Below are 21,548 nucleotides of genomic sequence, written 5' to 3'. Positions count from 1 at the left end.
ACCATTGTTAAAACCGGTAAAGCCCGTATGAAAGAGTAACGAAGGCTACGTTTGGCAACGATATCCGATACAATATCCGAAAACGAGGTAAAAAGTGAAACTGATAAGTTAATTGAAATTATTAAGTTTATAGCCGAAATTGATAAGTTAGTTGATTAGTATATTAGACATTTTGAGATGGTATTAAAAATGAAATCTTACTTAAGATCTTCTAAAATTTTATTTCAGGTGTTTTGTCAAAAGTTTTAATTATTTAACATGTCTAAAATGTATTGTCAAATATAGTCGAAGTTAAGTGAATATATAATGGATTTAGGGATAAACGGATCAGCATATCAAATCATGATTATTGTTCCATTAGCTAGAGAGGATCTTCAAAACACCATGATCTGCTATCGAACTCATCCCATTTCGCCAAGTTAGACTGTATCAATATCAATTTCGAGATCTTCAACTTAATCATTCAATGAAGGTACATAATCAATAAATTGTCTTGAAAAGGACTAGAAGTAGATGTCCACACTCTTTTATCACGAGAATTTTGAGTCTCACGTGTTTAGCGTCACTTGTGAAATCCTATTGTAGGTCCAAGTGGAATCTTATACAAATCTTTGATGATCATACTCTCATGCTACTCTCCCACCGCTTTTTTCTAGCAATTTAGCAAAGAGGAATGCAATACAAGTACATTATGATCACCTATTTACTTCTGGAAATCTAATAAGGTGTGATAAAATTAAGACGAAACTGAGCATAGTTATGTAAGTTATGGTACATAAACACATGAAAATATAACAGCATTTCAAGGCAAAATCTTTGCTTGCCTGCTGCTGAGAAGCCGATAATCTATAATGATGCTTACTGCTCATATAGTCAGACCGAATTCAGATGAAAAGGAAGAGTAAAAGAGTAAACAGAATTTCTGACTCAGATTTTTCATACTAAAAATGTTCTGCTATTCAATATCTGTAATGTCTGATCTACAGATAAGCTGGTTATACTATAAGTTAACAAACAAGAAGTTTTTGCGTGGTTGATGAGATTAGACTTCAAATCCGCTGCCTCCTTTGTACCCAATTTCAAGAGCTTAAGCAAATCCCTGTTGCATGGGAAAAATGCTTCTGGTCGAGCACATAAAGTCTTGAAAGCAAAGAACAAACCTTGCATATCAACTATCAATTGTTTAGCTCCCCTATCTGAGAATCGAACATTAAGAGAGAGAAGACTGCGAAATGTGAAATGGTCAAGTCCATCAGCTATACTTCTCCATGTATCCAAGAAATCATTAACATTAAGATTTTCTTTTAGCAGAAGAAGCCGGCTTCTCAAGTAATCTAGCGCTCCCACAAGATGATCAGATATAGTTGTCTCTCCTTCAGTAACTTGCTCAAACTGTTCCACATCATGGAAGTAATAGTACGAGTGATTTTCAAACTGATGAAGAACATGAGTGATTAACTCCATGAGCCAAGTGGTCTCCATCTCAATTAAGTTATCGATCTCTTCTTCAAAGAAGCAACCGCCATTCGCTGCATCAAACTTAGGATTGACATTTAGTCCCTTTTCAGCAAGTCTCAATTCCAAAAGATCAACATCATCACTCCATTCTAGCAATTTGAATTCAGAAAACCTGGCTGCATTGATCAAACGACAGACTTTAACTATACTCTCTTCACCATCATAAGCAGAAAAGTCAGCACTCTTACGCCTCGAAAGCAAAAGTTTAAAGAAGCGCCAAAGGAATTTTCCAGGTGCTGATCGAATGAACTGTATTCGACGTGCAGTACCTGGCAGAGTCTGACAACGCTGGATCATTTCCCAGGCTGTCTTCAGAGCATATTCTGCAGCTAAAGGAGCTTTATGATCTTCTCTTGTAGACAGAAAATACTGATCAATTTCTGTCTTTGCTTTATGATCAGTACACCAAGCTCGCTCATCCTTCAGTTCCGGTTTTAGTTTTTTCCATGCATCCTTTAGCTCTATCTTAGCCCATATATGGACCCAATCAGGTCTATCACAAAATGCAAACAAAGCAGACATATTTCTTAAAGAACCCGGAAAAAGATATGTTTCTGAACTGATGAATGATTGCATTCGGTTATCAAATCTTACAATTTCATCAATCAGGTGAAGCCAAGAAGAAATAGCATCTGATTTAGTATTTTTCTCTTTGTACCTCTCAGCAAGAAGAGGGAACACATTTTTTCCCAAGAATCCAGAGAGAACTTGCACCATTGCCGACACCCAAGCTTCCTTAGCACTACAACTGACTAGCCTTGCCTCATCAATTAAAGGCTGCAAAACATCATCCACTCCTTCAATAAAATCACGTGTAATTTTATAAACAAGAGCAAACATTAGCTCAGGCTGATTAATCCATTTGAGCAGATGATGCTCAATCCTTGATGCTATCGAAGACACCAATTCATCGATGGCCCAAAGCCCTAGAGTCTCTTCTTTCTTTTGTCCCAACAAAATTAGGTGTCGTTCTTCCCTCTGCAACTGCACATGCTGCAATGCACAAAGTGCTAAAAAACTTTGTGAATAACTCTGTTTCTTTTCTCCTTCCATGAGTACTAAAGGATTTGGGATGCCTGTAGCCTCCCCATATTGTGTGTTTGATGCCAAAAATTTGGGAGGCCATCCTAGAGAAGTGAGAAGATTCCGATGATCAGCAATTACCTGAGGCCTAAGCACGCCTAAAGTCTTATCCACTCTGGTATCAACAGCCTTCAAAAGGTTGCACCACTGAGGATGATCTTTCAGTAAACCCAACAGAAGTTCCTCAATATTGCTGATGGCCTTCACGGCCCTCTGAACATTGTCTAACTTTGTGTGAAAATACTGCAATTTCATAAACAGAAGGACATTAATTTGCAGCTGTCCCAGTGCCTCTTTTCTTCATTTTTCCATTTTATTTTGTAAAATATAATGCTTATCATTCCAAGTCTACATGCACATACATGAAAGGAGAGAGTACAGAGCAAAGTCGATCATTACTCCTGGGATTGATGGACTTGGATCAAGTTTTGAGAAAGTATATCCAGTGCGACGATTCAAAGCAGATACAGCATCCTCAAGATCACCAACCAGTGTTTCTAACTTTAGCGCAACCCCTACATTTAGTCATAATTAGCAACAACTTCAGCAGGCATGCAACTAACAAATTGTCTAATTATCCCTTAGTGAGAAAGCAACAAAATCTCAATTGCTGGGGTGCATCTTATACGAGCAAGTCATATAGTTAAAGACGCAGAAAAGATAACAAAGCAAAAATAGAGAGAGAATACAAGCATTACTTTGACCTTTGATATTTCTGAAATGTCCTTGACAAAGCAAGTGGGGCATATATTGCAAAACTAAGTATGACATTGCACACTTGCACCAATATATTACATTTTGACAATAGATAAAAAAAGATAAGCTTCATCGCATCAAATGCAATATAAACAAACATTAGACAGACCACATGAGGAGTTCTTATCTAACACCAAACATACATGAATCGTACACTAATGACTACCTCTGACACAATGGATCACTTGATTTCAAATATTGAGATGTGAAATGCTCAATAATCAAGGCTCCTAATTTCATTACAAGAAAAAGAAACACCACAAAAGAGGGTTAATATAAGTCCAGGTTACCTAACCCAACACATAACCTCCCGATGACCACAGTCTTATCATCCAAAGACAAGCCAGAAATATACTACACATCGACAATACAAGTGAAACGTCCAACAAGACAAATTACTATCACAAAATGAGCAGAAAATACGTACTAGCAAAGCCCAAAAAACAGGATTGCAATTACTAATAAAACTTCACAAGCTAGATACATTACACGTTTACAGTCGTATATAACGTTTTACAGACGATAACAAGCAGGATTAAGCCAGTAATATGTCAATATTGTGAAAAGGGACAAATCGAAACACACCAAAATAGAAAAGGAATATAATCAATGAGCAATTGCCACTCTTATAAGATAGAACTTAACCAAAAATAAACAGGCATTCACATCATCTAAAGCCATCATATCATCAAATTTAGAAAAACAGGAAATCAGAGAAATTAAGAAATCATGTTCACAATTCTAAAAAAAAATCCCACCTTTCAAAATCAAAAATATCTATAAAAAAACAAAAAGACAAAGAAATTACCAAAACCCACCTGCATAATCACGTATGCTATCAATACGCCGCAACTCTCTCGCAATGTATTGCAAATCCTTGCCTACAATCTTCTCAACCCTCCTACTTTCAGCCCTATTTCCACCTATCAAACAAAATTAAAATCTGGGTTAAATCTGAAAATTGATAAGTTCAAATTATTACAACAAAAAATTAATTAAAAGGGAATTTGTGAATTTGAAAATATAACTTACAGTAGGAAGATTTAATGCTGAGATTTTCCAAATTAATGGTGAAATCTTGTAGAGAAGATTTGGCGCGAATTGAGCGAGAACCCCATGAAATTAACAATTTACCGAGAGTATTGTGCAGATTTTGGAGATGAGTTTGAAGATGGGTAGAATTTGTATTGAGTTCAATTGTTAGATCTTCAAAGTTTGAAGGGTTAAATCCTAGATTATTGATAAACCCCAATATATTTTCTGGGATTTCATTGAGTTTGGGAAGAACATCTTCCTCACACAACTTTTCCATTTTTTATTACACTGGATTTTGCTTGTCTTTTCGGTGCTTTTTCAGTGGTGAAATTGTCTTAGAATATGCGCAATGGTGTGACATTTTATTGCACCCAAAAAAGAAAAAAAAAAAAGGAAAGGAACATTCGACGAGTAATATAAAAATTATTAAAGGGGTACCAAATGACAATTTCACCTAAATGCAGAATAAGTTATTTTTTTAAAAAAGATTATATTTCAATTTTGTCCTTGTTTTAACTTAATCCTCCACTTTTTTTTTAAATAATTAAAATTAATCTTGTATACTCCTAACTATATAATCATCCCTATTTCCCACCGTTTAATTTACGACCAAATTCTAACGTATTCAGTCTTGTATCCTATTTAATATTGGATACTATACAAATTCAAAGACAATAATAAAGTGCACTATGACGATTTTTTTAAGGTGCGAAAATTATGTGCCGTAATAGATAAATAATCAAACAAAATAAAATTTCCATCTTGTACGGCTAAGATTTTCGAAGGTCTCCAGCACCCCCCGTATACGATTTTGGGGGTCTCTAGTACCCCCCGGCTAAGATTTCTGGGGGTCTCCAGTACCCCTCGTCTATGATTTCTGGTTGTCTTTAGTACCCACTTGATAAGATTTCCGGGGGTAAACAGTACCCCCCCCCCCCCCCCCCCCGCGAAAAAATAGACGGGGGTACTTATAATGAAAAATTACAACAATTCAACAAAAAAAAATTAAACAAGAAAAACCTTAGACCGGATGGTTTATGAGCAGTGAACGACTTCTTCGTCTCTAAGGCTCAAATTGCAGAATTTTGAGGGAAATGGTGAAATGAAATGAATTGGGAAAAAAAAAATGGTGAATGAAATGGAAAAAATTGGCGAGTGAAATGAATTGCAAAATAAAAAATGTAAAAATTGAAAGCCTGGTGAAATGGCGAATGAGTTTTTTTATTTGAAAAAGACTATTTCAATCTTTTAATTGTTTTCACATCATTAATTAATTTCTGCATTTAGGTTATTTTGTACTGCATTTAGTACTTGCGTTATTAAATCAATTGAGTTCCGCCAAAGTTAAAAAGCTTTGGGCCGGGGGAAATTGTCAAACCATCCAAACATCAACTCACTATAATTATATCTAGCTACAAGATGTGTTAAGGTATTACTCGCTCTATAAATATGACTACATTTAAAAGAAGAAAAACCATACTTCAACCGCTTAACGTCTTTATTATAAATCATCAACGGGGAGTATCATGTAGCCTCTTGTTCAATGTTATTCAAATGGGTATTTTGTTGACAATGAAATGAAAATTTGATGTATTTGGAAGAAAAATACTGGACAACCGCCAAAATAATCCTTTATTATTATTATTGGTCTTGTAGAATGTACATTCAAGTTTGATTCTTGGCAGGATTCAGGTCCATTGTACTTTTTTCTTATCATAAGAAATAAAAGTATAATGGACCTGTACATGATTCATACAAAATCGTAGAAATTACGTGTTTAATTGAATGAGGAATTAAAGTTCTCCTACTAATGTTAAAACCATGACGACTTCTGCTCCTAAGATCATTGGATCATTGATGATTTGCTCTACAGATATGCAAGGTTGTTGAAGAAGAGTGTTACACTATAGTTGCAATGTGGATCCACTATACGGAGTAATATATCAATTGAGAGAGGAGTATTAAACTTAAAGTTAAAACTTAAGTGCATTTAAGGTGTTTCATGTGCACAACACAAATTCACCATTTTAATTATTACCTTCGTTCCACATTGCATTAATTCATTTAGGTGATTGATGACACGTCGAGAAAAGAACATTGAGAGTTTGAAGGCTTTTTAAGGCTTAAGGTTTGTTTTGTTTAAATTATTTTCACTCATTTCAAATGTAATAAGTTTACATAAGTTCAAACAAGTTAAATTTAAGAAGAAAAAAAGTTCGAATAAGGGTCATCCAAGTACAAATTACAACTAAAATAAGTTATATTTCGGAATAAGGTATAATAAGACATATAAGTTCTAAAAAAATGCAGGTAAGTTGTGATAAGTTTAGATGACTAGATAAGTTTAGATAAGTAAAAATCAGGTGAATAGAACACACTTACACACCCTTATACATCTTACTCGAGACCCTCGGGTCACTATTTTTTAATCAATACATTCTTTTTTTTTTTTTCTCTCTCTCATATCATATGAGTCCTTTTTGTTTCTATATATCTCTATCATCTTAAAAAAAAAGATTTTTTTTGGTAAATAACCACCCTAAAATGTACCATGTATTGAAATAACTACCTGTTTTTTTCGAAATTAAAAATACCACCCATTAATGTAAAAACCAGTAGATTTCATCACCCTTTTCCAATTCCGGCCAATTTTCTGACTAGTTCGGCCAGTTTTCCGACCTAGGGGCTCACAAAATTATAAAAAAAAAGAAAAAAAAAACCAAACCCACCACTACCACCTCTGGAAGGCGGTAGCTCTGCTACCCCGGCACCCCTCCCCTTCCCCGTTTTCATTTTCGGCATTTACTCCCTTCCCCGTACATGTTCCTGCAATCTCCTCCACTCCTCAATCTCACCACCACCTTCACAACTACCATAACCCATCTCTTCTATAGTTCTATCCATAGTCACAAACTCACCACTGTCAACCCATATCTCCAGAATAACCAACAACTCTCTAAATCTCCTCCTCTTCCTCTTTCTTCTTTAATCAATTACAAAACTCACTCAACAATCTTAATTATCAAGCCAACAAATCAAAACCCTAAAAAACAGAAAATTAAATTAAAAAACAAATTGAAGAGTGCAACCTTGGAATGAGCAGAGGAAGCGGCGACGTGGGTAGGGGTATTTTGAGGAAGCGACAAAGTGGGTGGGGTTTGGTGGTGAAGCGGCGATGTGAGTAGGGATTAGGGGTGGGGGCTAGGTGGTTGGGGCTTGGTGAGGTTCGCCGGCAGGAGTGGTGGTTGGTTAGGGTGAGGGTGGTGCGGTAGGTGGTGATTTGAGTGGGGTGGCAGGAGATGGGGGAGCTGCCAAGGGCCGGGGTTAAGGGTTTTTTTTTTTTTTTTAATTATGTCGTTTTTTTGTTTTTAGCAATTATGTGGTGACACGTATACTTCAAGTCGGAAAACTGGCCGGAATTGAAGAAGGGTGGTGAAATCTACTAGTTTTGATATTAATGGGTGATATTTATTAATTTTGAAAAAAAGGGTGGTTAATTCAATACAAGGTACATATTGGGTGGTTATTTACAAAAAAATCCTAAAAAAGAGTCAGTGTTTTTACACATCCAAATAAAAACGGGTTAAAAAAAAACCTTCACAAAAACCAAGTGACAATTGGATCGTTCTTGGATTCGAGTCCGGCTCGGAATCTCTTTAGATCGCATCGAGTAATAAAGTCATACAGTAGGTCCAAATATGTTGAACAGAACTTACTCCTCCGACCTCTTATTACATCCACCCAATTTATTTATTCTTCCTATTTTCAGAGAAAAGAAGAATTTCAATTTTACTAGTTTGATACTCTATTCCATTTTGCTTTACTTACAAATTCCAATTCATTTGATTTGGTAGGAACTTAAGAACTTCAAACTTCGATTATCCACATTTTTCCTGCAAATCAATTCAGCAACAATTTTTAGGTAATTTCTGCTCTATCTCATTTTTAAATTTTGTAATATTACAATTTACAGATAATTATTTTGATTTGTGTAATAATTTTGTAGAGTTAGTTAGAAGGTGGAAATTTTGTTGTTAATTACCGAGATTAATGTGGTTAATCTCATTGATTCTTTTCACTGGATGTTCGAGTTGTTGAATATATATGAAATATTTTGTTGATGATTTCGTTATGTTGATTGATGATTTAATTATGTTATATATGAAAAGATTGTATCATTTTATGCCTTTTTGTTTCCAATCTGAATCATAGCTATAATATTACATTGATGTTTGCAAGAAATTTTACATTTTGATAATCATTTAGGGATTAAAATGTTCAATAAACATTTGGTGTGATCATGTTACTCTAATGGCTAAAGTAATGCGCGTTATTCTGGTTGTAAATTGAAGTAAAATAGTGTAAACATCTGAAAATAATGAGGGTGTTTGATTGAGGTTGACAAAAATGTTTAAATCGAGGATGTTGCTTACCTAGTTCGATTCCCCTTAGGTAATTGAAATTTCTCATAAGAAACCGAACACATTGAGGTCTACCATGGAGTATACCTGACATCTAAACAGGATTGCATTATCGTGTTTGTGTTTTGTGTATTGAGCTTTGAACCTTAGCATAAGCATTAAATCTTGGGATCTGCCATAGTTTTTCTTTCATTTTTGGTTCTTCTAAAGAGTAAAGAGCCCCATTAGAGCCACTGGTTGAATTCACGATATGGATGTTAGGCTTGGTAGCTTCTTCAATTGGTCGTATAGCAGAGATTATAGTTCAGCAGTATCTCTCTGCTTGATTTTGCAATGTGATATTGAATTCTGCTATTTATTTGATCAGGTCTATTCAATAGCATTTTACCTCTGAACTGAACAACTTATACTTATCCTGTATTGACTTGAGATTCTGACACTCTGAGAGTCGCTAAGATATTATCCTTGAAGTGCCTGGCACTGCCTGCTTATGCAAATTTTTATTGTAATGCTAGATTGTCTACATCTATGTGGCTATGCCCTTTTAAATGGAGGGCGTGATGGATGAAAATATAGAACGTGACATCTATCCATCTAGCAATTCCTTGGAATGGAGCCTATGGCAACTTCTCGATTCCATATTACCAACAGGTGGTTTTGCACATTCATTTGGCCTCGAGGCTGCAATACAATCTCGGTTAGTCAATAACCCTGAGGATCTCCAGACTTTTGTGATCCAAGTTTTGCAAAATATCGGGAGCTTACTACTTCCTTTTGTACATGCAACTACTGTATCACATGACATAGAAACTTGGCATAAACTTGACAAAATGTTGGATGCTATGCTAACCAATGAGTTAGCTCGTAAAGCATCAACTACTCAAGGTTCAGCTCTTCTGAGGATTGCTGCATCCATGTTTACAGAAGTACCTTCTTTGAAAATCGTGAGAGAACAATCTCTGGGTGCTAAGGCTATTTCCTTCCACCATGCTCCCATATTTGGACTTGTTTGTGGGCTTCTTGGAATTTCTCCTGATATTTCTCAACGGGCTTACTTGTTTATCACACTAAGAGACGTAATCTCTGCTGCAACAAGGCTGAATTTGATTGGGCCTCAGGGTGGTGCTGTTCTGCAGCACAGGGTGGTTTGTACTGCAGAGAAGATTTTGATGAAATGGAAAAATTGTGATGTTGAGAATGCATGCCAAACTGCACCCTTGATTGATGTTGTGCAGGGCTGCCATAGCTACCTGTTTGCTAGAATGTTCTGCTCATAGGAGAGTATATTTTATTTGCCCGAGTTGATATTAATATGTAAGTGATTGTTTGGTTGAACATAAGATGATAGTCTAACACGTTAATTTTTTGCTTGATGAAGTTCCTGGTAACTTCGTTATCATCTAACCTGTCTCGTAAATTTATTGGCCATTTGTTATTGATTGTCCACCTTTCTGTTGTGTGCTGATGCTGGGTTGTTCCAACATTTACTCTTCATGTCAAAATGTAACTTAATTGTGCTGTAATGTAGACAATGTAAAATATGGATCAATGAGCCAAAAGCCTGAAATTTGGCTTCCTTTGTGTTGGGTATGGCCCAAATTTTATAAGCCCATTATTTTGGTGGAGTATTGTACATATTCTAGATGCTTCCGGAATTATCAAGGAAGACAATTGCTCATGATTTCTCTAGAACAATAACATACTTGAATGTTCAAAAGCATTATTGACATTGGAAGCTATTGGCTAGAATATAATACATGGTTCGTGAATTTTCTAAAACATTATGAATAGAACATTACGAATACAAGAATGATGGGGGCATTTCTAGAATATTCCGGCCATTTCTTCTAAGCTGTATCTACACCTATAAATATAGGTCATGGGCATTCATTGAATACAACACAACACAACAAGTCATACCATACACAAGCCTTTCTACATACTACACCTCGTTATACAATTTACCTTTACAAATCCACTATTCCTACTTTGTAATACTCCTTATACAATTTACCTTTACAAATCCACTATTCCTACTTTGTAATACTCCTTAGAGAATAATATAGAGAGAGTCATATTGTAATATAAACCCTTAAAAGGATACTTTACTCTCCTATTTTCAAATAGTGGAATAAAAGTGCTCGTCGTTACATAAAATCGTGTGTTCATTTATATTAATTATCTTACCAATTACCAATTCAATTTATATATCTCAATCAAACATATCTTCACTTTCGTTGTGCACTCACCAACCATAACACTTTGCATTTCCTCTAAACCATCATTTGTATTTATCTTCATGCCATACAAGTGCAATTATATGCATGGACTTGCAGCTATGAGAGTATGAGATGTATCAGCATGATTAATCTTTGAAATTGGTTTGATTTGCCGTAGTTCCAGTTCAGTAAAATTTTGAATCATAGTCAATTTAATTACTTAAAACGTAACACTTTTAAAGGACGGAGGGAGTATATAGTAATCAGTAATCACTTAAAAGTTAAATCACAACACACTATTTTTGTCTAGTCCTCAAATAAAAATCTCTATTCATCTAACTAAATAAAATTTCATTAATCAAAGATCAAACCTCACCATGTTTTTTATTTAATTTACTTTGAACCAACAGAAATTCATTTTGTTTTTTTTTATTTTTTTTTATTTTGAACAAACAGAAATTCATTGTCTTAGATAAGACTTTGGCCCTGTTCGACAATAGCATTTTACGTAGCAGTTATCGTTTTGATACGAGTATTTGGTAAGATAGCGCTTCATATAGCAATTGGTGGTTGAGGTAACTTTTCTCAAATGTTAAAATTGTTAGCAGTCGAAATATAATGTGGAGTGTATGACTTTTATTGTATTTTACTCTGACAGCTACCCACTACTCGACCACTAAAAGCTATCCGCTACGCTGGTTTCACCAAATTGGGCCTTTAACTTGGGAATAAACAAAGTAATACTTCCTCCGTTTCTTTTTACTTGCAACACAGCCTTGTGGCACGTGTTTTGAGGTCGGGTTTATGTAATGTAAACGGATAAATTATTCGTTAAAATTTTTACAAATGATACTTAACCCTATTCTAATCTTCGTGTAAAAATTATATTGATAAAATCGCTCGTTTACCCTCACTAATCATCTCCTAAAACCGCGTGCCTAAAAGGTGTGTTGCAAGTAAAAGAAAACGGAGGAAGTAAGTTTTACTCCATCCGTCTCTTATTAATAGTCACTTATGGCTAAATTTTAATACCAAAATGTTCACCCCATTTGTATTTTCCAAAAACCATTAATATTAATTTTTTTTACCAAAATTCTCTTCAATTTGCAACAATAATTGTACAAGTTTAACTTTTCCATCTAAATTTTGTTTTACCGTGTACTTTTATTACTATCTCTCTACTTTTTTGCATACCTAATGTAAATTTATCTTTTCAATGTACTTTTACTACTTCTTATTCATATTATTAATTCCTGTGAAAATTGCCCATAAAGGACTATTATTAAGAGACGGAGGTAGGGAGTAATATAAAAGCAATTTAATAAAAATAATTTTATTTTCACAAATTCTTTTACGTGGTTGGTCACACCGTGTGGCCAGCCATCATGGGATTATTTCATTTTATAGGGGTTACTCGTCAGTATTAACATGGGTTATTCGTTCAATGTTACAGGGGTTACTCGGTCAATGTTACAAGAGTTACTTTGTTTTTTTACAAGCGGACACATGGTGTAGCCACTGGTTAGCCGCACACAAATCGTGTTTTTTTTATTTCAGCAAAAATAATTCAATATCAGTAAATATCAGGCATGAAATTGTGAATAAACTCTAAACTATTAGGTGTGAATAAATCCTAAACTAAGGATGGGTTTAGTTCACATTTATGATCTTATCACTTATTTTAGATCAGATCAATTAATATAAGAATTTATCATTTATTTTGTTATCGAAATTTTTAATTCCATAGTGAATAAAATAGTGATAACTACGTGCTTAGAAAATAAAAATTAATACAAATTTAATAGCACCTCATTTATATATTGTTTTCAGTATAGATTGACATACGTATAAGGTTAAGATTTAGTCAAATCTAGCAATTTAGGTCAGAAATATAAGTTTTGGTCACATCCTATCAAATAACAAATAAAACATAGTCGATAATATAGAGTTTTTTTTTTTTTTTTTTTCAACCGATAATATAGAGTTTTGATGAATAGTCATTTAGATTTTCTATACTACGTTTGGGTTTTATTTGCTACATACTAAACATTTAGTGCTTATGTAAATTAAATTATATAACATATTTTATTTTCATAGATTTTATCGCTTGATTGCAAGCTGTATTCAGGCCCGTTTCTGAGATTTCGGAGGCCTAGGGGCGGATGAAAAATTGGGGCCCTAGTTAGCTAACTATTGAATTTAATAAGAGAAAAATTGGGTATGCAAAAAAATAAAATAAAATACGCGATATTTTATTTGAAGTTAAGAAATTTTATTGGTACAATAACGCTTATACAAAATGTTTCCTTCTAGCATTTCTAGATGCAAAGTCATTAATAATAGTTTCTACATCAATATGCTCTAACATAGTTCTCTCGATACATAAAGTAGCTAAACCATTCAACCTTTCTTGAGACATTGATGATCTCAAGTAGGTTTTCAATAATTTCAACTTTGAAAACACAATAAAACACAATAAATAACACAATAAAAGTTAAAGAATGATATCACCGAATCTCGCAAGATGCTAGTAGTATAGCCGAAAAGTCCAAAAGACCAAAAGTCGTCAAATAACAATGAGCAACACCTACAATAACAAAAAAATCCATAATTAAAATCTATCAATCAACAATTTGACAAAATTTGATACTGATAAGTGATAATTCATAAATCATAAATTTATAGTTAAAAATTTATCAATTGACAATTTGATAATTCATAATCAATAATCAAATATCATATTCATGATTCAAGAAAACTGATACATTGAGAATTAACTGGAAAAATTAATTCGTATAGCATCTTATTTAATATTTCAGAAATACTAATGTAAAATTGAATAATTCATAAATTAAAATAAATTAATTGCTGGAAAAAAGTTAAATTTAAGAACTTACCAATACTCGTATGATTTCTGATTTCATCTTCGATCATCGACGCCAAACTCCATAATTATGGTGAAAATATAATAAATACAAATAGAAAAAAGTGATTAAGAAAATTGATATGTGCAGAACAATTGAAAGAGTATAATGTATAGGAAAAATCTTAGATTTTAATCCCGTTGAAAATTGATTGCAAAGATGAACGTTTATGGGGGAAATCATCTGTTTAGAATTAATTTGGGAAGGAAGATGAAAAATCAGAAAAATATAGGTAATGATACAAATAATTGATTTCATGAATGAAAATTGAAGATTATACGGTTGTATTTGGTTAGATTATAGGAATTAATTTGGCAAATTCAACTTCCCAAAGATGAAGGGGCTATTTTCTAGGAGGAATTAATTTGAGGGGATTAATAAGGGAATAATTTGCTTGATTAACTGACTCTTACTTCGTTATTCTCAGTATAATTTATTTTTTCTTTTTTTTTTTTTTAAAAAAAAATATACGAATATGGATTTAAAATTTTGGGGCCCTGGGCGGGTGCCCCGGCTGCCCCGGCCCAGATACGGCCCTGGCTGTATTGATTATTCATGGTTATTCTTGAAGATTAATTTGAATTCCAAACAATAACAATTTTTTTTGAGCACCTTAGGTTTAGATTTAAGTACAAATTAAATTTATGTTGTACACTTGTACTTAGACAACATATCAAACATAAATAAGTACACACAATAATTAGACATCCGGTTTAAATTTTGCACAAAGACTTCAAATGGGTTTTTTTAAAACAAAATGTGATAAATTTCAAAATTTAAAATACAAAAATGAGATCTAAATCTATTTGACTCATTCTAAATTCAATCCCATAAATATCTACATCAATTTTTAAATTTCTTTTTTAAATAAAAAAGCACACGAGTCTAACAAAGTACAAACACTTTATCATACATTAGAGGGCTAGTACTACTCACTACTATTATTAAACAATAAAAAAGATCCCTTCTAATAAAGGCAAACTTCTCCTTCTATACTAGGAAAATCATTATGTCAAAAAGGAAATAATTAAGTCAAAACATTACATTGTACAATAATATCATACTCATTAATTATGCTTTAATTATTCTCTTAATTTCATGTGATTATTAATCAATTAATAAAAGTAACTTATAATATTGGGCCTACTATATGTCAAACATATTTTAATAAATTGACCCAATATTAAAAAAAACAAAATTTAGGTCTAATATATTTTTTTTCTATAAAAACCGCAGAAAAAATAATTTGAAGAGAGAGAAAGAGGGGGAATGAGGAAGAAGAAGAAAAGCAACAACACTTGGGAGAAGTAGCAAAGCTGTGTGTACTCTCGCCCTAAGCTTTCTCCCCTACTTTTACTCTAATTCCGCCATTTTTACTCTCTCTCTAAAACTTTACCTTTCTCTCTCTAAAAAAAAATACACTTGCGTTTCTCACTCTACTTTCTCTCCTTATTTTCTCTTCTTCTATACTCAATCAACTCATTTCCTTTTGATCGCTCTTTATGTCGTCTTCTTTCTTCAATTACGGCTAGTTTGAATTCCAGATTTTTCCTTTTTTTTTTTTTTTTTTTTTGATTTTAGTTTTCTCCTCATTTCTTCTGTTTTTCAATTTTTTTTTTTTGTTTTTGAATTTTTTCTGGATCTGATTGGGTTTCTGGTGTTGTGGGTTTTCTGAAATTGATGATGGTCGATATGGGTTTGCGCTGATTTTTCGAATTTTGAGTTGAATTTTTTTTGGGTATTTTTTTTTAGATTTTTTTTTTTTTTTATATAAAAATTTGTACTCTGATTTGATCTGAAAAATCGTGAATTTTTAAGTGTATTTTTCCCTTAATTTTTTTTGGGAATTTTGGGATTTTGTTTTTGATCTGAATTCTGTGAATTAAGTTTCAGTCAAGGCTGATTTTTTCTTCTATCCGATCAAAAGCATTGTAATTCCTAAATTTTTTTGCTACCAATTTTTCATATTTTTTTTTTATAAAAAAATTCAGTTGATAAGCTTAATTAGGCTCCAATTGGTCTGAATTAGGGCATCAGATTGTGGTAGTTATCTGGGTGGTTGTTGAAGATTGATCACTATTGCAGTTCAACTGTTTCAGGTAAAGTGTTTATTTTTTCCTCTGTTTATTAAATTAGTTCAATTATTTTGTTGTTAAAAACTAGTTTATTCATGAAAATGCAGAAATGATTCAGATTTTACTGTGATTTGTTTCAATTGATGGTAGTTGTGACTGGATTACCATGTGAAACTATGGAATTTTGAGCAGAAAGTAGCATATATTCTGTCTACTTAAGTATGATTTATGAAATTGAGAATGATGAAATCCAATCTGTTTCATGACATTGTTATGATGAGTTATCGTCGTATTGGTATCTCATCTGTTTCATTGTTATTGGTGTCCGTTGATGCTGTTTTAAGTTTCCAATTGACCTTTTCGAGCTGCTAGAAATGATCCTTAAGAGCGCGCAAATGTGAGTGAAGATGGCTCTTTTATCCATGGTTTTCTGCTTTGGTTGAGTTTGCATTGTAGAAAGACATTTGGTTACTCTATAGAGATGTTTGATTGTTGTGCCTTGTCTGTCTTGTTAAATGAGGACTCGAAGAGGTATATTCACGAGGTTCATAGAATAGAATGAATGCTAGAGTGTACTGTTAATTGCAAAAAATTAAGCCTAATTCGGCATCTGTCAAGTGGAGTTTGTTCTGTTTTTTTGCTCCCTTTGTGAAACTAGCTTAAACACTGATTTTTTTTGGCATATGCACTCATTTTTTTTTCCTGCTTTTGAAATGCAAATTTACCTTGTTGTTGCTTTACCATGACAACAATGTTGCTAAATCTATTTGCATAGTTTTTTGTATTTCTTGTTTTTTGTCTTTAGGATGATCTAGTTGCTAAGCTACATCATTGTTTCAACATTCTGATGGATTGCTGACAACTTTAGGCAATCTAGTGCAATGATTGAAATGACAAGTGACAGTGACAAAAGGAAGGCTGCAAGATGTCGTAAAAATTCCCCTGGTGCTGAAGAGGTTTCGAGTGGTGGGAACTCTTCTGGGGGAAGCTGTCTAAAGAAAGGTCCGTGGACATCAGCTGAGGACGCAATATTGATGGAATATGTCACAAAGCATGGAGAGGGAAATTGGAATGCAGTCCAAAAACATTCAGGACTTTCACGATGTGGAAAAAGCTGTCGTTTGAGATGGGCAAATCACTTGAGACCTGATTTGAAAAAAGGATCATTTACCCCTGAAGAAGAAAACCGTATCATAGAACTCCATGCTAAGATGGGTAATAAGTGGGCTCGTATGGCTGCAGAGGTACATTTTTAGCATCTCTCTTTAAAAATTTGTCATGCTTGTTGCGTTGAACTTATGGGTTCCCTTAAGCTTTTTTTATTAGCTGTTCTTAATATCATTTCGTTGACTACATGTTTTAATCACATTTAAACATTGAAATTGTGTCATATTTCAACAGTTCTCACATTGCGCTGAATATTTTCCTGCATCTGAAAGTCAAAAATCAATGTTTGTTTTTACTCCCTTTTGGAAGTGAATCATTTTATCAGTCTGTAATAGACACTTGGTAGAAATCATTTTTTTTTTTCATTCAGAATAAGCTAAAGGCATTTATTATTTGTTTAGGTTGCTTCTCATGTCATGACACTGGTCGATTATTCAATCCTGGTCTCTTGGGGGAAGGGGGGGGGGGGGGGGGGGGGGGGGAGGGGAGGGGTTGCATTAGGCTATTACCTTTGAAAACAGAACTCAGAGTCTTAACTTGTTTATTATTATCCTGTTATGTAAGTTTCTGATTGCATCAAAGGAAAAATATGACGGTTGCTTGTAAGGCTTTTTGTGTGCTATAGGTAAAATTTAATGTCTGGCTAAATTGCTCTGATGTTGCTATGTCATCTGTTGGACTCAGTTCTCTAGTGGGAATAGTATCTCACTTTTCGCAGAGTGAAATGTGGTTTGGTTTATTTTTCTGTGCACTCAACTTCCTGTTTATCTTGCTTGCAATTTTTATTTAGTTTTGAATAATACTTTAATTGCATCCTGTGTCCTGTCTGTAGCTCATTTCTAGCTGTTCATGCATATCATGTGATGTCTTCTGCTAGACCTTCATCACATATATCCAGCAATTCTTCTTTTTTATATTTTTCCATTTCTTTTTACCTTATTCTCCGATTCCTCTATTTCCCCATATCCTAGTTGCCCTATATTTGTCCTAGCTTCCAATATGTTAATGCTTATTTACTTCCTTCCAGTTGCCTGGGCGTACAGATAATGAGATAAAGAACTACTGGAATACAAGAATTAAGAGGCTGCTACGAGCTGGCTTACCCATATATCCTCCTAGTGTTAGTAGGCAAGCAAGGAATGATAGTCAACAAAGTGACGAGATGATGACATGCCAGAGTGGAGACATACACCATTCCGAATCCTCAGATACAAATAGTTTTCAGATTCCTGATGTAGAGTTCAAGAATTTTGGACTTGATCCTGCTTTACTTGATCTTGCTCCTGCAAGTCTCCTCCCAAAAGGTGTGAGCTCATCTAATAGTTATAATTTCATGTTTTCATCATTGAATCCTCAGAAACGCCTTCGAGAGGTGGATAGCCAGTTCCATGTTACTGTCCCAAGTACCAGCAATACTTTTCCTAAATTTGAACAGCATGAAGATGATCCTTTTGGAAGGCTTGTCCCTGTGCAGCCTCTTTGGTCACCTCCTATATATGATCCGGATTTGAATATCAATGGAACCTCCGCGATTGATGTTCTTGGCAGCCATGCCCCTATTAATGGCAATTCCTCTTCTTCTGAGCCTGTTTCCGAGGCCATGAAGCTGGAGCTCCCTTCACTCCAATACTCAGCATCTCAAGTAGGTAGCTGGGCTACTCCATCTTCCCCGCTGCCTTCCCTTGAGTCTGTTGATACTTTAATCCAATCCCCCTTGAGTGAGCACACTCAATCAAATTGCCCTTCGCCACGCAGCAGTGGCCTGTTGGAGGCAATTGTGTATGAATCACAGTCTTTGAAGTGCTCAAATTATAATTCACACCAGCAGGGTTTAGACACTTCTGTCATGGCTGGTGATGTTGTTGAATCTTCATCGCGAAATGTATGTGAGCCAAAATGGGATGCTTGTGGTGATCCAATATCACCACTTAGTCATTCTGCTGCTTCTGTTTTTGTCGAGTTCACTCCTGTTAGTGGTGGAAGTTCATCAGATGAACCCCAGTCAGCTGAGCCTGAGACTATACCAGGTTAGTAAATTGTTTCTTGCATTAACCTCAGTTGTAAAACTTTTATCATGTTAGATATGCAATTTCAATCAATGGTCTTCAATCTTCCAAATACCTTTTATAGCCATTGAGTAAATTTGCCTTTGTGGTCTCACAGAGTCACAGGACAAAGCTTGACGTGAGGGACATAAGGAAATTGTTATTAGTTGAGAAATAAAGATGGGTAGTTTTCTGCTTAATAATTGGACACAGGACTATTTACTTCCGCAGAGGGGCGTAGGGAAGCAGTTCTTTCATTTTGATTCCAACCAAGATCATCAATTTTTTATTAACAATTTTTTTTATAAAAAAAAACTGCTTGAATTAGAGTAGATTAATCCTCAAGACAACTTAATCTTATCTCTACTGTTCTTTGTAGTTACTTTTAGCCATTTAATTCTGTTCTTTCTAGTGCTATGTAATTCTAGTAGTCTATCCTTAATATAGGGTAGTCTATATCTTTGATTTACATTTAAAAAATTAATCTAATTCTTATCGTTCATGCAGGCAAATTTGACTGGATATCAGCAGAATTAGATGGGAAGAAGGACGTTTCATGTCCGTTAGAGTATTTAAGGCCTGATGCGTTGCTGGACTCATATTGGTTTAGCCATCGCATTGGGCGCAGCAAGGACGAATCAATCACAGGAGATTTTGGGGCACTTCTGGGTGATGATTTCAACTATGAACACAAACAAGGCAGTGCTCTGCCTTGTGATGAATCAAATCAAAGTTCTGGGCTGGGTACTTCTACATGGGATACCATCTGTGGAGTCTACCCGTTCTCAAAGAACAATTGATTGTGCGTGCTTTGATGCATTCATTTCAGACCTTGAATTTCTTGTGTTAATATTTGGATTTGATTGGCTGAATTTCGTTGGAAAAACAAGTTCACTGTGATAATACTTAGCTCATGCTTTGTATGTTGTTGATGTAAGAATCTTGGTTTTTGGAAGACCAGTTTTTGTTGTTGTGAAAAGAAGAAAATTTAAAAACTAGTGGTACCGTTGTAGATGACGAGTACCGCTTGTTTTTTTGGTTTCGATAACTGTTATCGTCGTCTCTGATCATCTCTTGATGAAACTGTCGAGTGTGAGAATCATTAAGGGTTGCATGCAAGCATTGTCATGAGGTTTATGTCAAATGGCATTCAATCTTTTGTAAATTTTATGTAAACTATATCTTTCCGTGCTAGTGTGCTAGTAATTGTAATGTAAAAAATTTATCTTTCTGTGCTCGATAATCTTCTTTTGGTATTATGCTTATTATAGTGAATTTAGCAATCAGGCATTTAGGTCAAAACAAGTTCTATTACTGTTAACAGAGAAGAACAAAAATTGGAGAATATGATGCTGCTGCTAAAAGTACCCACCTCCCAGCGCAAGCAAAAAAACTAAGGTTATGACCTCGCTATAATAGGGAAGGATTAAGTCAAAACATAGATAAAACTGCAAATTTCACGTGTACACGGTGCACACTATACGTCAAAATAATACGTAAAATGGCAAATTTCATGTATACACGTTGCACACTAAAAGTCAAAACATTACGGAGTAGATCAAATGACGACAAATAAACATTGCGGAGTAGATCAAATGACGACAAATTTCATCCGTACACGGTGCACACTAAATTCATTGTTGTGCACAATGATCATGGGCGTGACCGTGTGAGATATCCCTTCTGCAAGTAGATTCACTGGCTTGTTGTTTCATTGTTTGTTGCACTGGTATGCTATTGGTAACTTTGACTACTAAAGTATTCTCATGGGCTATGTATAGGAAAAAAATGTATATAACATAAGGAAAAGACCTATAAACGTGTCTTTTACATTAAGGTAACAATTAATTTTATGTATCAAAAGGTTGGTGATTTGAACTATAAATGTAAAGTTACTTAACTTCACGCCAATCAATGAAAGAATGATGGTAGTTTCGTGTGCAACGTACCAAGTACGAGCAGTTGTTATCGACCAGGCCAAGGCACAAACCTGGATGATGATCGATCCTAGACTTCCTAGTAGTTGTAAAAAGTGTACTACGTATAAGAAATTAGCAGGTGATCTTCCTTTTGATGTCTATTTACCCTTTCTCCAAGTACGATTGATTGCGCTTCCAAAATCATGTTATCATTATTGCCTTGAATTTTTTCTACTGCCCTAGTTCAAATTTTCAATATACATTACGTGATCATATGAAATACTTCTTCTGTTTTTTTATACTTGCAACACATCTTTTATCACGTTTATCGATGAGGTGATTAAACTAGGTAAACGAATGAATTAAGCTATGAAATTTAAACCGTA

At 34.3% G+C, this 21,548-nt stretch overlaps 2 protein-coding genes and 1 pseudogene across 3 annotated transcripts; 2 read left to right on the top strand and 1 right to left on the bottom strand.

Moving 5' to 3' along the window:
* Positions 1-824: 824 nt before the first annotated feature.
* On the bottom strand, positions 825-4,710 carry LOC145575966 (RINT1-like protein MAG2L). The gene is made up of 4 exons (XM_081633747.1): positions 4,390-4,710; positions 4,176-4,280; positions 3,001-3,116; positions 825-2,844 (listed from the first exon to the last, which is right to left on the bottom strand). The coding sequence occupies exons 1-4, from the start codon at positions 4,667-4,669 to the stop codon at positions 937-939; spliced, it is 2,409 nt and encodes an 802-aa protein (XP_081489873.1). The 5' UTR covers positions 4,670-4,710; the 3' UTR covers positions 825-936.
* Positions 4,711-7,624: 2,914 nt separating this feature from the next.
* On the top strand, positions 7,625-10,190 carry LOC145575965 (urease accessory protein F pseudogene; annotated as a pseudogene). Its single transcript, XR_014098301.1, has 2 exons — positions 7,625-8,314; positions 9,329-10,190. The product of XR_014098301.1 is annotated as an urease accessory protein F pseudogene (transcript).
* Positions 10,191-16,908: 6,718 nt separating this feature from the next.
* On the top strand, positions 16,909-20,429 carry LOC145575964 (transcription factor GAMYB-like). Its single transcript, XM_081633746.1, has 3 exons — positions 16,909-17,275; positions 18,226-19,225; positions 19,751-20,429. Exons 1-3 carry the CDS (start codon positions 16,913-16,915, stop codon positions 20,041-20,043), a joined length of 1,656 nt encoding a protein of 551 aa, XP_081489872.1. The 5' UTR covers positions 16,909-16,912; the 3' UTR covers positions 20,044-20,429.
* The last annotated feature ends 1,119 nt before the right edge of the window (positions 20,430-21,548 follow it).

This window comes from Chenopodium album, chromosome 13, assembly GCF_948465745.1.
Source record: "Chenopodium album chromosome 13, dcCheAlbu1.1, whole genome shotgun sequence".
NCBI lineage: Eukaryota > Viridiplantae > Streptophyta > Magnoliopsida > Caryophyllales > Amaranthaceae > Chenopodium > Chenopodium album.
Note: the sequence above shows the minus strand (reverse complement) of the source record. Positions and strands in the feature narration are given on the sequence as shown.

Excerpts from the sequence above, each read along its gene's own strand:
- LOC145575964 (XM_081633746.1), top strand. The coding sequence starts at position 16,913 with ATGATTGAAATGACAAGTGACAGTGACAAAAGGAAGGCTGCAAGATGT. Across the intron at positions 17,276-18,225 it reads GGGCTCGTATGGCTGCAGAG|TTGCCTGGGCGTACAGATAA; the intron begins GTACATTTTTAG and ends ACTTCCTTCCAG. Across the intron at positions 19,226-19,750 it reads TGAGCCTGAGACTATACCAG|GCAAATTTGACTGGATATCA; the intron begins GTTAGTAAATTG and ends TCGTTCATGCAG.
- LOC145575966 (XM_081633747.1), bottom strand. The coding sequence starts at position 4,669 with ATGGAAAAGTTGTGTGAGGAAGATGTTCTTCCCAAACTCAATGAAATC. Across the intron at positions 4,281-4,389 it reads CAGCATTAAATCTTCCTACT|GTGGAAATAGGGCTGAAAGT; the intron begins GTAAGTTATATT and ends TTTGTTTGATAG. Across the intron at positions 3,117-4,175 it reads TAGCATACGTGATTATGCAG|GGGTTGCGCTAAAGTTAGAA; the intron begins GTGGGTTTTGGT and ends GACTAAATGTAG.